Here is a 14,924-nt window from a genome sequence, read left to right on the forward strand (position 1 = left end):
AAACCAGGTGTTTATTATAGTAATTTATAGTAAAGGGAAATACTTAGGAATAAGCACTATATCGTATATACATTTACAACTCTTCATTAATTAGTTACACTACATAATGTAGTATATATAAAATGTATATATTTATTTATATATATATATATATATATATATATATATATATATATATATATATTTATATATATATATATATATATATATATATATATATATATATATATATATATATATATATATATATATATATATATATAAATAAATATAAATTATAAATATATAAATATATATATATATATATATATAAATATATATATATATATATATAAATATATATATATATATATATATATATATATATATATATATATATATATATATATATATATATATAATATTTACAAATAATTGGCCTAATTGGTTGGTGACATCACTGAGCAAAGCAAGAGGTGGCAGTAACGCACTGAAAAGTTTGTTGTCAACCACTGTAAAACGACAAGAAGAATAAATAGTCATTCTCGTCTTCATATGGCCATATTTTCATCAGCTTGACAGCTTTGTTAATGTCAGTGCCGTCACTTATCGATCAGAGAAGTAAATGTAGCTTGTGTTGATGCTACTGCGTTACTTCACTAATAAATTAGCTTTGCTACTGACTATTTAAATTAGAAAGTAGTGATTCTACCACCACGCTACTGAGAAATGTAGTTAAGCTAGTAGCAACATGTAAACACACTAAAACAACATTAACATTATAACAGAGGCTGTAAAAAGCTCATTCTCAGCGACTAGATTTTAGTGACAGGGTACTCGAATGTCATCAAGTGACAGATGTGAAAGTATGTTGTGGGACTGCTATACACGAGTTATTATTTTGGATAATAGATAGCGAAATTTAGTGGGTTTTTTAAACAAAAGCATGACTGTAAAGCACGAACACAGTCATGAATATATACAAACACATGCTTGTTTGTTGTAAAAAAATCTTAATAATGCTAAAACGCTTACATTTGTGCATCTCTTGACTCATCTGTGCAGCCATGTAGCCGTTGTATTAATTTTCAAACCCTTTGGTTTCTAGTGTGGTCCTGAAAAATCTCAATGTTACAAGGGTTATCTAGTCCTGCACCTTCAAGCTAAAGAGAATTGGGACACCCCAAACCCTTTACATGAACTTGCAAAAGGGGAAGGGCTAAGGGGTAGAATTGGGATTGGGCCTCAAAACAGCTTTTATTGGCCAATATCATGATGGTAGCTGATATTTTGTGGACCCCTAAAGCAATGAATGTTGAATTATCTGATGCACTAATGAAGATCACATCACTCTCACCAGCACTCGATCGTTGATCTTCAGCTCCCGTTCCCCTTTCTTGACAGAACCACTCTCGGACAGATTGGACACCGACTCACTTTTGGACCGCACCAGATCTGAGGCGGGTGCTGCAGCTTTAGTGGGTGATGCTGGTTTCTTGGATGAAGCAGACACTGATGTGGTGGATGGGGTGGGTGAAGCAGCACGGGACGGAGGAGCTGTTGTCGTACCGTCCGCTTCACCTTCTGTGCTTGAGAGCTTGGAAGGACGTGTGAAAATACCCCTTAACGCTTCACACTGAAAATAACGCACGCCTGACACCGAGCCGTCATTTTTCCCGATCGGCTCATCCAGCACAATGCCAGCCCACTGCCCCGGAGCAAACTGCGTCTCTCCTAAAAACTGAACTACGCCAGGTTTGTTGCCGTTCACCCAGACACGATCCCCAACCTTGAACTGCTCTCCTGCATCTGGAGCTTCAGCTGAGGATTTGTCACTTTGAGCTGCTTTTGAAGCACCTGTCATGGAGAAAAAAAGAAAGAAAGAAATGTAAATAAAAACAGACCTTGTTCATAATTAGTGTGCACTCACACTAGGCAATCTGAACCGTGGCCAGACACGGTTCGTTTGACAAGTGTGAGTGCTCTGAATCAGGCCCCGGTGTGGTTCAGTTGGCCGGCCCTGGCCCAGCTGGAAGAGGTGTGCCTCGTAGTGTGAGTGCAAAGCACGCATTAGCCCGAAACTGAAGATGTGACATCACTTTTTAGGGCAGGGGTCACCAACATGGTGCCCACGGGCACCAGGTAGCCCTCGAGGATCACATGGGTCTGTTATAAAATCAGCTTACCATAGCACCACATACCAGTAAGCAGCATCTAATATTTTTTGTAGCTATTCTTTTTAAATCACACTTGCACTGGTGTAAAATAAAAAATGATATTAAGTTATATATTAAAAAAACTTTTAAAACAATTTCAGACAAGTGTTGCATATTGATATTTATCTGTTTCCAATCAATGTTGACGACTATTGTGAGAAATCATTAACAGGATCAGTGTCTTCACATAGATGAATATCATTATTAATAACATATAATTAAAAGTAAATTGAGCAAACTTGTTATTAGGAAGTGTGTATCAAACTGGCAGCCCTTCAAATTAAACGAGACCCAAGAAGTAGCTCTCAGTTTCCAAAAAGTTGATGACCCCTGTTTTAGGGGCCGTTTCATATGGATTTGTTTAGGGCTGCACGATTAATCGAAAAAAGATCACGATCTCGATTCGACCCTACACGCGATCCTAATTTAGCTTTTTCTACGATTCAGCCAATTATATTTTCAAGGTAAGGAGAGAAGAAAAGGCTGCAGAAGTCTTCACAGCAACATTGACACCTTCAAATGGCGTTAAAAGAGTCACATTCTGAATTTATGAAGTATAATTCACCCAAAATGTCATTTCTGTCTTCATGTAATGATGTATTCAAGGTCGCGAAATATCACATGAGCTGACGCACTGTTTATTTACTTGCGAGAATGCGCGCGTGCATGCAAATGACGCTTACTTTATTGAACACAACCTGCATATGCTGTGAATAACAGGTAATATTGAACTGAGCTAACACTGAACTGAGCTAAACTGAACTGAACTGAACTTAAACACTAAAACCTGAACCACACTGTTCCAGTTACTATGACCATTTATGTGAAGCTGCTTTGACACAATCTACATTGTAAAAGCGCTATTCAAATAAAGCTGAATTGAATTGAATTGAATTGAATTAATAAAGTTGTAAATAACGTTTAGGTTGTTGCACAGAGCGGTCGTATAGAAGGCCGTGCGGGAGGTTTGATTTAAATGTTTGTTTGTTTTTTTCTCACAGTGACTGCAGCAATGAGCCGTATTTGTTTTTCTGAACGCTAACTTAATGTACAAGTAGCTAAAAATCGCTCATTCAGAGGCGGGAACCAGCGGATGCGCAACAACTTTAATTATAAGGTGAACACAAAACAACAGTTTCCATCTGGAGCTCCCTCACGGGACTCGACACTTGTAAACAATTGCTCCATCGGGCTCGCGGCTCTCAGCACCGCCCACACTTATCACCGCTACCAAGTCGACCAATCACAGAGCTTGCGCTACGCGTCAATGCAACAAGTAGTTACATTTTTTAGAAGATGCGCGTCAGTTTCGGCGTCATCCACAACAGGGATCTGCGACTGCTGATCTTTGCATAATAGGTCGCCTTTAAATACCGTGGTCTACTATTACTACTATAAATTTCATAATATTATTATTTTATATTGTACGTCTAGTAAAATGAAAAGGTCTTACCAGCAGAAGGTGACGTCTTCGTGGGCCCAGTATTGGCTGGTCGACCAATTTTGCTGGGTGCTTTTAGTCCACTGGGCTTTGAGGTGCTCATTGTTCCTCTAAAATCACTGTCAGTCTATACTTGCAGTTGTCCTCTCCAACAAACATTGACTGTTAAGGTTGGAGCAACAGCGTTGAATGAAAAATTGTATAAATAAAAACAAAGGAGGGATAACACTGTGCAGCGATGACTCTGGAGAAGAAAAGAGAGAAATAGATCACCAAACATAAACTGGTGAGCATTTCGGTATGTAACTGTGCTCATGCAACATAAACATTGTTTCATTAGTTTGTTGGGTAACACATTAGTTTAGGTCACAATTAAACTATAAACCAACACTAGAAGTTTAATAAACTACTAATTAGCTGTGTATTAATAGTTAGTAAGGTTGAGGTTGGGTTTAGGGTAGGATTAGGGATGCAGAATAACATTATACTTTATTACTATTAATGAACAGTTAGTATCTTAATAATAGGCAGGTAATAAGCCAGTAGTTAATAGCATGAATTTTGACCTAAAGTGTTACCATTTGCTGCTGTAGTAGTTGAAAGTGTAAAACCATATTTCACAGTGCATTCACAAGCAATGTGTAACAGATGTGCTGACAAGTGTTTTCTGCTGTGTGACATAGCTGTTACTCTATTCAGAATTCTTGAGTGTTTACAGCAAGTAGTTCTTTAAAATAAAGGTTTTAACATACAGCTGAAGTCTGAATTATTAGCCCCCTCTGTATATTTCCCCTCATTAATGTTTAACGGAGAGATTTTTTCCAACACATTTCTAAACATAATAGTTTTAATTACTAATTTCTAATAACTGATTTATTTTATGTTTGCCATGATGACAGTAAATATTTCACTAGATATTATTCAAGAGACTAGTATTCAGCTTAAAGTGACATTTAAAGGCTTAATTAGGCAAGTTAGGGTAATTAGGCAAGTCAATGTATAACAGTGGTTTATTCTGTAGCCAATTGGAAATAATGTAAAATATTTTTTTGTTTATTGCCATGTCAGCAATCAAGGATATTTTCATTCCAAGAACATTTCAATAATAAATAAACAAACAATCAAATGAAAACACAAGTTAAATAAGATTTTTAGTTTTAATCCATGACAAGAATTCTAAAAAATTTTCTGGTGTCACTTTGTTAAAAATGTCGTATTACGCCCCAAGTCTAGGGGAAACGAAAAGGGCATAATAAACGAAGAACAAACAAATGTGTTGGGGTGGTGGATTTCCCAAACTAAACAAAACTTATAGCAAAAGATTCCCTTCGGTCGACAACCAAACTCACACACTCAATTGAGAGTATATATGAAGATATTTATTATAGAAAAATAGGGTTTATATAAACGAGCATTTCGTCAGGGTGACCACAGGCCAAAATAACAAACAAAAGAATCTATAAAATAAATCCACTAACTTACCTATTACTATTTAAAGAAACATACAAGAATCTTACCTGACTCCCTAATATAAACAAAGTCAAAAGTAATCAAATTAATAGGCAAGTAGGGTTGTAACAATATACCGGTATGACGGTCTACCACGATTTGAACGTGCACGATTATCATACCATGAACAATTGCATATCAACGGTTTTAACCCTTAAAGACCGAGACAGCCGCCCGCGGCTAAAAATAAGTATTGCTCTTAAATGTTTAATAACTTTTGATCCGCTGATCCGATTCATACAATTCAAAGATTGGCATAAAGAAGAGAATCTCAGCTTTCCAGTGCTGTATCACATAACATTCGGACTTTCAGAGGCTCCAGAATCAGTGCGGTTACGTCATCAAAATTTGACCACGCTGATTTGACAAAGAAACGCTCGTCACTGTGTCTCCGGAGAAACCAGACATGATACATTGATGCATTGTCCCTCCTCCATGCCCAGATTGGTTCAAACTCGCTATATCACAACCAATAAGCATAGGTTTCGCTTTTGTTTGTGGACCAAACAATGAGCTTTTTGAACAACACGGAATGAGAGATAGGCATACATTTATGCGCGGCTAAATAAAACGCAAAAAAAAAAGTTTTGCATGAAATAATTCTCATACTAAGTACTTTTGCATGCACAGCAGCACAGAAACATGTCAAAACAGTGACACAGCAAAGACGAACTGCTGCTCTTGCTGTTTTCAAAAGACGCAAATGAAGGTGCAGCTGTTTGTCTGCATTGCAGACAACCATATCCAAATCCATATCCACAGACAACCATATCCATGCTGGCACATAAAACCTAAGGATGTTCCATATTGAATCTAGTTTCGTTATGTAACTATTTATAGTATAGTAAATATTTATATCTATTTTTTTACTGAGGATTTGCACCATGTTTATTTGGACTTTATTTGGACTTTGACACATTATTTATTATTTTCTTATTTTTTTATTTGTTCATTGTAAGTGGTGTTGTTTATAGTAACTAAAAATATATTATTTGGAAAAAGTCAAATTTGCTTCACTGTTCTACTATTTTGTAACATTTGTAACATATCGTATACCGCGAAACCGTCAAACCGTGGTATTGTTTTAGACTATTATCATACTGTAAAAAATTCATACCGTTACAACCCTATAGGCAAGTCACCCCTACACACTCAAACTCTCAAAAACTATTCAAGCATAGAATGGTCATCAATACAAAGGTGATTATTGTTGGTCGTCGGCCGAAGGGGTGAAAGCTCCCTTTTATACAGGCCTCGTAGACCAGCAGCCAATCAGAGCAGGGAATCACGCCGGCGTGGGAGCCTATAAGACAGCAGAAAAACAGCAAGGAGGCGGGACAAAAGAAAAAGGAGTACAATCCGCAATAATAAAAAAATAAATAAACTTCAGTCGTAACAGTCCTTAAGAGAGTTCATTTCATAAAAAAGTCTTCAAGTATCATTGAAAGCAGGACAGTCCAGTAAAATGTGTTTTACAGTAAGGGGAGTTTTGCAGCACAAACATTGAGCGGGATCTTTAACGTAAAAAGGCATGAGTTAATCTTGTATGTCCGATATGACATCTGGTAAAAAATAAATAAATAAAAAAAATCACTTGATCAAGAGTTAAAATGTCTTGCAAATTCTGGTTGAGATTTGCCAATTGGAAACAAATGATGGGTGTCAAAATATGTTAACAGTCCACGTCAGAGGAATGCCGAAGGGGTTGCGGGAATGTGGGTAATCACACATATATATATTTTAGGAATGTTCGAAGTTACTGTCATTTTGGCAAGGGGTAAAGATTGAGATAATGAAAACTATGCAGTTAGATCAACCTGTTTTTCTTGCTTGAAGGGATACCCCAGGATGTATATAATAAAAATTAAAGATATTTACTACATATGTTTTTACTAAGTGCAAAAAAGACTGTAACAAAAACTGGATGAAGTCACGCACTCCAACAATAGCACAGTGGATAGAAAAACTTGAATCAATATATAGAATGGAATGTATGAATGCTCTGTCTGCTCAACTTCAATTCAAATGGGATATTTTTAAAGATGGGCACCGGTTATTATGCATCAGAACATGGCAACAGGACATAGTATTTCCAGCTGTATCCTTAGAAATGTGTAAATGATGTACAGTTGTAGTCAGAATTATTAGCCCCCCTGAATTATTAGACCGCTTGTTTATTTTTCCCTGATTTCCGTTTAACGGAGAGAAGAATTTTTCAACACTTTTCTAAACATAATAGTTTTAATAACTCATCTCTAATAACTTTATTTTATCTTTGCCATGATGACAGTGAATAATATTTCACTATATATTTTTCAAGACACTTCTATACAGCTTAAAGTGACATTTAAAGGCTTAATTGGGTTAACTAGGCTAACTAGGCAGGTTAGGGTAAATAGGCAAGTTATTGTATAATGATGGTTTGTTATGTAGACTATTGACAAAAACTAGAGATTAAAGGGGCTAATAATTGTCCCAAAAATGGTGTTTAAAAAATTAAAAACTGTTTTTATTCTAGCTGAAATAAAACAAACAATACTTTTCCCAGAAGAAAAAATATTATCAGACATACTGTGAAAATGTCCTTGCTCTGTTAAACATCATTTGGAAATAATAATAAAAAAAATAATAATAAAATAAAAAATTGAAAGGGGCTAATAATTCTGACTTTAACTGTATGTGTCTATTTGTCATTTACTGGTAGTGTTACTGGTTGTTATTATTATTATTATTATTATTATTATTATTATTATTATTATGATTAACTGCTGCTGTCAGCCTGTCACTGACTGTTTAGTTCTGTAAAATGCTTTAATGTATATATAAAAAAAAAAAAATATATATATATATATATATATATATATATATATATATATATATATATATATATATATATATATATATATATATATATATATATATATAATATTAACCTTAATATGGTAAAAAAAATATTCTAGACGAAAACAAAACAAATAAGACTTCCTCCAGAAGAAAAAATAATATAGCAAAATAGTGTGAAAAATTCCTTGCTCTGTTAAACATCATTTGGGAAATATTTATAAAAAAAAAAAAAACATTTTGACTTCAACTGTATAATAAAAAGGGTAATTTGGATTTAACCACTGAAAATAAAACTCAATCGATAAGCTTGTGCTGAAATAAAGCAATGATGCTTTAAATTAATTATACTGCTGTTTTGTGAGTCATTGACCAGCACTTTAGAGATCAGACCCCCACTTTAAACTGTAGCACAGTCATCTAACAGGAGAATAATCATTTGTGCTTGACTTTGACAAGCATTAATGACAGCAATTGAGTAGTTAGTTGACGCCAACAGATATTTTAAAAAATCTGGGGAGCTCAAAAAAGGAAACAAATTATTTTCGACTCTTTAACAAACAGTTTTACATTCATCACTCTTGTAAATAGGGGCAACATGGTGGCTCAGTGGTTAGCACTGTCACCTCACAGCAAGAAGGTCGCTGGTTTCAGTCCCGGCTGGGTCAGTTGGCATTTCTGAGTGGAGTTTGCAAGTTTTCCTCGTGCTGGCATGGGTTTTCTCAGGGTGCTCAGGTTTCGCCCACAGTCCAAACACATGCAGGTGAATTGGATGAACTAAATTGGCTGCTTTGCATGTGTGCGAATGAAGGTGTATGGGTGTTTCACAGTACTCGGTTGCAGCTGGAAAGGCATAGACTGTGTAAACATACGCTGGATAAGTTGGCGGTTCTTTCCGCTGTAGCAATCCCTGATGAATAACGGGACTAAGCCGTAGGAAAATTAATGAATGAATTCTTGTAAATATTTGATTCATAGCCAGTCCACATATTATATAATAAAAATTACTCATCTGATTCATCAGCGGATTGCTCGTATGTCAGCTTATAGACAAATTAGCTGATTGACGTGACTTTGAAATGCTTTAATGTCCCTGAATCTGTGGTTACAATCAGTAAACAGCAGTGAGTTTGGTGAACTGATGACCAATACAGCCAATCACAGTCATTTCTGTTGAGCATGTGAACACAATGGCAAAGTTATGAACCTGATCAACAGTGCTCAAATGTTAGCGGTAAACAGACGTTTTTCAAATTTCAATACCGATTGGTATCGAATTCCAGCATCATGACAACCCTAGAGGGTTTGAGCTCTCTCAGCCACAAAACAAGTGACCCATTTTGGTTTCAAAACCCAGATTTTTTTTTATCTGATCTTGAGAGCTTCTAAAAAAGTTAATCACGTTTCAGTCACATGATTTTTTTTTCCACACAACTGTCATATTTCTCAGGATCCAGGGAGCAAATTATTAGATCTGAGTAAAAGTTACTAGTAAACTAATTGGATTTGATCCTTAACAGAGACCAGAAAACCTTTTCTCTGATCTCAAATTAGCACAGAGCTTAAGCCTACATTCACTAAGCCTAATCCATCATACATGTACTGGCAAGAGTCCACTAATGTGATTAATAAACTTGCTGGTATATTGGAAAGGACTCCAGATCTGAAAAAAAAAATGTTTTCTGGAAATTATTACGCATAAAATCCAATAATCAAACTTTTAAAGACATTAAACAAATCAAATGTTAAACTCCGTGTCAATTCATAAGATTCGTAGCATAACGGAACATTGTGTCTTGCAAAAATAATAGTTTGCGGATTTATCATAGGCTCTACGCATGTAGATATGCACAATAAAGGGAAAATTTGTGTTGCAATAATGATATTTCTTACAATATAACGAACTTTAAAAAGCAATTATGTAACAATCATACTAAAATAACAAGGTAATAGATATTTTTCTTAGCTAATTAAACAAATAAAAACAATTATTAAAAAACACCAAGAATGACCAAAAACCTTCCGATTCTTCTGAAATTCTGATTCTTATTGGCTGTTGTTATTCTCTTTTGTCTCCCTGCATTAGTATTTATATACAGCTCTAGATGGGCTGCTTCTGATTGGTCAGATTTTAGATAACGTATACATTTATATGACCATACCTGTCAACATTTGTCTCTATAAATCTAGGAAACTGAGGGAAGGGGTGTTAGGTTGGGGGGTTGGTGAGGTGTCTGAATAACACTGTTGAGAACCGGGTACTGTGGTGTTAGTAACTACTGTGAAGTGTGTTACGGGCGGCCGCTACAATTGCATCTTATACCAATGTTGGCAACCCCGGGCTTTCACAGACCGCAAACCGCATAAAATGCTGAGGATTGGTGGGGGTGGAGGGATGTGGGGGGGTGCATTACCAGAGTTTTCCGGGAGAAATAACAAAACGAGAAGGTGGAGGGAGATGGGTCTGAAATATAGGAGACTCCCGGGAAAAACAGGAGTGTTGGCAGGTATGATAATGCTGGTCAAATAAAATTTACTCTGGGTGCTTCGGTTTCCCCCACAGTCCAAAGATATGCGCTGTCGGTGAATTGGGTAAGCTAAATTGGCCGTAGTTTATGTGTGTGAATGAGCGTGTGGATGTTTCCCAGTGATGGGTTGCATTTGCATTTTTTAAGTGTCAACTGCAGTTTGGCATTTTCACTTTCATTAAGGAACATTTTCATGTTCCACCCAATGTAGGTTTCATTGACTCGATAGGTGCAGAGAATAGGGTTAAACAGCCATGTCTGTATAGACTATCCTGTCGCAAAATGTAGTGAAAATCCTACATGATGGTAACAGTTTGATTAAGGTGTTTACATGTCTGTACTGCCAGGGTTCAACGCTAAAGATTTTTTCTACTGGCCCGATTGGACCACTGGTTCAGATTTTTACTCGCCCTGCCAATATTTTCACTGTCCTTACCAAATGAAAAGTTAATAAAGTTAATAGCTATTTCTTAGCCACAAATTAAAAAAAAAAAGTGTCAAAACGTTTAAAATCTAGAATATAATATTTTAAAAAATTAAGAAATGTATAATGAGCAAAATTCAAAGTGTTTTGCAAACAAAAGTAGCAAATTGTGCAGGTATTTTATTGCAAAACAAAAGATGGCCGACCTGCCAAACTGACATCAAACTGTACAAAACATCACTTCATTTTTTTAGTCGCGGTGCACCCTCGTAAATGTCTGCTTTCAAGGCGTTAGAAACAAATGTTTTTCTTTAGCATTATCACTTGATGTTGCTATTCACTGTATTGGCTGTTACGGAAAAAAATCACATGCTTATAACATCCAATCAGATAAGAGAAACTGAAAAGATAACATTTGAAGGCTGAAAAACACAAACGGTTTCTCGATTCTAAGACTGTATTTGAATGCAATTAACAAATAGTCACAGGCAAATAAAATTTTTGTGACAGGGCATCAGTGGCCCAATCGGGCCAGTAACAATCCTGTCTACTGTCTACTGTCCAGAGCATCTCACACGCTGGCCATGGGCCATCGGGCAGCCCTTATTGTTGAGCCCTGACTGCGCTTAAATAATGAGACTAAAATTAGCATACTCCACATGTCTTAATTCCATTTCTGTTGTTTGATTATGACCTTAATCTGATTAATCAAAAATGGCCGTTTACATGGTCGACTCTTAATCAGAGTATTGTATTAATCGCATTCAAACCGGATCACTGGTGTCCATGTAAACGTACTTAATGGCTGCTGGCTTCCAACATTCTTCAGAATGCTTTGGATTGTGTTCAACAGAAGAAATAAATAAAAAAATTTAAAAAGTAAAGATAAGTAAACCTTGAGTAAAGATAATAGTGAGGAAATTTTCATTTGAGTGAACCAACCCTTTAACCACCCCACCTCAAAACCAGCCAAAGTGACTACAAGAGTATTGCAAGTGCACTGCATCAAATTATTTTTTAGCTATATAGTTATAAACAGCTTTTAGTGACTAAAACAAGATAACAGTTCAAAACACAAATGTACTTTACTCAACATGACATTTATCTGTCAAACTGACCGAAACCACAAACAAGACAAACCTGCAGCAAAACTAACAAACGTCTGTTCGACGGTAGCAACTAGCATCTTGAAAAGCCACCCAGCTACGGCTATTCTCACATGCTGAGAGTTTACAGCCTCAATCAAAAACACGAGCTGTTTAATTCTGGCATAAAACTTATACTGCAGAGCTGTATGCAATCAGGAGCCACATCTGGGGCTTCAAAATCTGAGCCGATTTGCGCGTTACAGCTTGACCAGTTAAGCATGGTTTAGGATTTCCAACCAAAACAACGACCTGATATGAAGAACAGGATATCAATTTACAAAGCCTATACATAAACTAGAGGTTTGTCGACGACTATTTGACAGTTTTAAAATAAAAATGAGCTAGCTTAGAGGTGTTCATACGAGAAAATTAGCAAAAACTTCAAGCAACAAAACAAAAAGTTTCTCAGAAAACAACACATTACATATTTAGCAATGATTAAACTGTATATTTTGTCCTCAGAGGACTTTCTCCTTCAAGTAAACACAAGTTGGACATGGAGAAAGTTCACGAAGTTGGTCAGTATGACGACTTTCCGCAATGTCACATCTTGACTAACCGAACCAAAATAGAGAGAGCCGCAGTCAGTGATAATCAAGCAGCAGTGCTAGTCTTCGCACATACACAAACAACGCATTTCAACAGCAGCGTTAGCATAGAGAATGATGACAAACGTACTAAAGCAGGACTTTAAGGTTGTCTAGTGCGGAGCGAGGCCGAGAAGCAACCTGTTTTAATGGGAAATTCTGACTTAGCAACTTCCGATGGTAAAGGCGATGGATCCACGACACCCGGTGAACCTAGCACTTATAACCGGCCGATCGCGAGCTCACCTGCGGTCTCCTGTCTGCGAGCTGCTGTCAGAAATGAAAAGTGCTGAATTCTCTTCAATCTACTTAGCTTGACGCCCGCGTTGGCGAAGGATTTAACCTGGTGCGTTCAAGCACCCACTTCTGTAGTGACACGAGTGGCGTAATGACGTAGACGCTCGTAGCTCCGCCCCAAGCCAACGGGAAGCCTTAAGAGGCGGGCAGATGGAAAAGCAAACGTGCTCGACTTCCCTTCTTCAGTATTAAAAATAAATTAATAATAATACTGCACTTGCTGTCACTCATAGAAATGCTTTATTGGTAACTAAACGATTAATAGCAATTAGTCCAAAATTAGTTTTTACATGTGTGTACTGTGCTTATTATAATGTACACATGCATGTATTTGTTCAAATGTTTATTTATATATAACATATTTCTGTCTAATACATATTGCACATGAATATAAGTAAAAATATATAAATAAATATATATAATAAAATTATATTTACATATTGTTGCATATAAATATGTCAATATTTCTGTTTTGTATCTACAATACATCTGTATTTTGCACTGTCTGTATTTTGCACTGTCTGTCATTTTATTTGCACTGTGTATTTTGCACTGTCGTATTTGCGCTGTCTGTATTTTAGCAGCTGTATGAGACACAAAATTTAAGGTCATAAAATTATTAATCACCTGTTTCGAAATGGTCTATTTCTAGGCGTGAGGGGGACCCCCGGTTGCTACGTACCTGCCCACCTGTAATGATATATAACCATATCAGCTACCTGTGTGATATTGCGTTTATACAAGTTTGACGGCATAATCGTGTTGATAACAGAAAATCAAACACAGAAAGACTTAAAATCCTTTTGTTTGAGGATTTACTATCTTCCTGCCACTCATTCACATCTGCAGCTGATGACAGAACAGCAGAAACCATTGCTCATTCACCAACATCATTTTAGAGCGAGTATTAGAATTATTTTCTTGCGTAATATCTAAAATTATGACAAAACAGGTGAATTCCCTGCTGAAAAATCCAGCTCAAACCAGCCTAGGTTGGTTGGCTGGTTTTAGTTGGTTGACCAGACTGGTTTTAGAGGGGTTTTGGCCATTTCCAGGCTGGTTTCCAGCCATTTCCAGCCTGGTCTTAGCTGGTAAGGCTGGAAAATGACCAGCCAAATCCAGCTAAAACCAGCTTGACCAGCCTGGTTTAAGCTGGACATAGCTGGTTTTGGCTGGACTCCCAGGTTGGCTAGGCTGGTCAAGCTGGTTTTAGCTGGTCATCTCCCAGCCTGACCAGCTAAGACCAGGCTGGAAATGGCTGGAAACTAGCCTGGAAGTGGCCAAAAACCCTCTAAAACCAGGCTGGTCGACCAGCTAAAACCAGCCAAGGCTGGTTTAAGCTGGATTTTTCAGCAGGGTTTGCTCACATTTTAAGATTATAAGACTGAACAGTATGAAATGCCATCAGTCTATAGACATTTCCCAGTATTTCTCTGTTGCAATGGGGAGATCACAATCATTACCCCCCAAAATAGCAAAAGCAACCCAATCACTACTACGTTACTGTTGTGTTTGCGATAACAACATACAAGAGAGGGAGTGATCAACTTAGAATGTCACTTACCTGTCCCGTAATGATTTAATAAGCTGTAGCTTGAAATGTACATTTTCTCCTCTAAGGAATTATTAATTATTACGCAGTCTCTGTCGCCATCTTGTGACAAAACATCAACTGTAGTAAGTTTATTGATCTGCAGTCACTCTATGTCACTCTATGTAGGCGGAATAATACACAAGGGTGAAGAGGCTGTAAAAGTGCTGTAGATACAGGAATATTGCACGGCGATGTATGAATTAGCATGTTTCTAGTATAAAATTGCATGTTTTTAGCATGGATTATACATGTAATAGCATGTTGCTAGTACGTTTATAGTATGAATTAGCATGTTGTTAGTATGATTAGTATGTTTGTTAATATGTTTTAGTATGAATTGGTGTGTTGATAGTATGTCAA

General features: G+C 36.6%; 1 protein-coding gene across 4 annotated transcripts in view; it reads right to left on the reverse strand.

Annotated features, from left to right (window-relative positions):
• The window catches only part of clip1a (CAP-GLY domain containing linker protein 1a), a 70,635-nt gene extending 57,592 nt beyond the window's left edge, over nt 1-13,043 (reverse strand). For all 4 annotated transcript variants that reach the window (XM_087254312.1, XM_087254311.1, XM_087254310.1 and 1 more), the window contains exons 1-3: nt 12,920-13,043; nt 3,649-3,880; nt 1,337-1,836 (exon numbers count right to left, since the gene is read on the reverse strand). In XM_087254312.1, the coding sequence (XP_087110438.1) occupies nt 1,337-1,836; nt 3,649-3,739 (591 nt within the window). In that variant the 5' untranslated portion in view covers nt 3,740-3,880; nt 12,920-13,043. The remainder of the gene's footprint in view (nt 1-1,336; nt 1,837-3,648; nt 3,881-12,919) is intronic.
• Between the last annotated feature and the right edge of the window lie 1,881 nt (nt 13,044-14,924).

The sequence above is a fragment of the Danio rerio genome, chromosome 5, assembly GCF_052040795.2.
Source record: "Danio rerio strain M-AB ecotype USA chromosome 5, GRCz13ab, whole genome shotgun sequence".
In the NCBI taxonomy this organism is placed as follows: domain Eukaryota; kingdom Metazoa; phylum Chordata; class Actinopteri; order Cypriniformes; family Danionidae; genus Danio; species Danio rerio.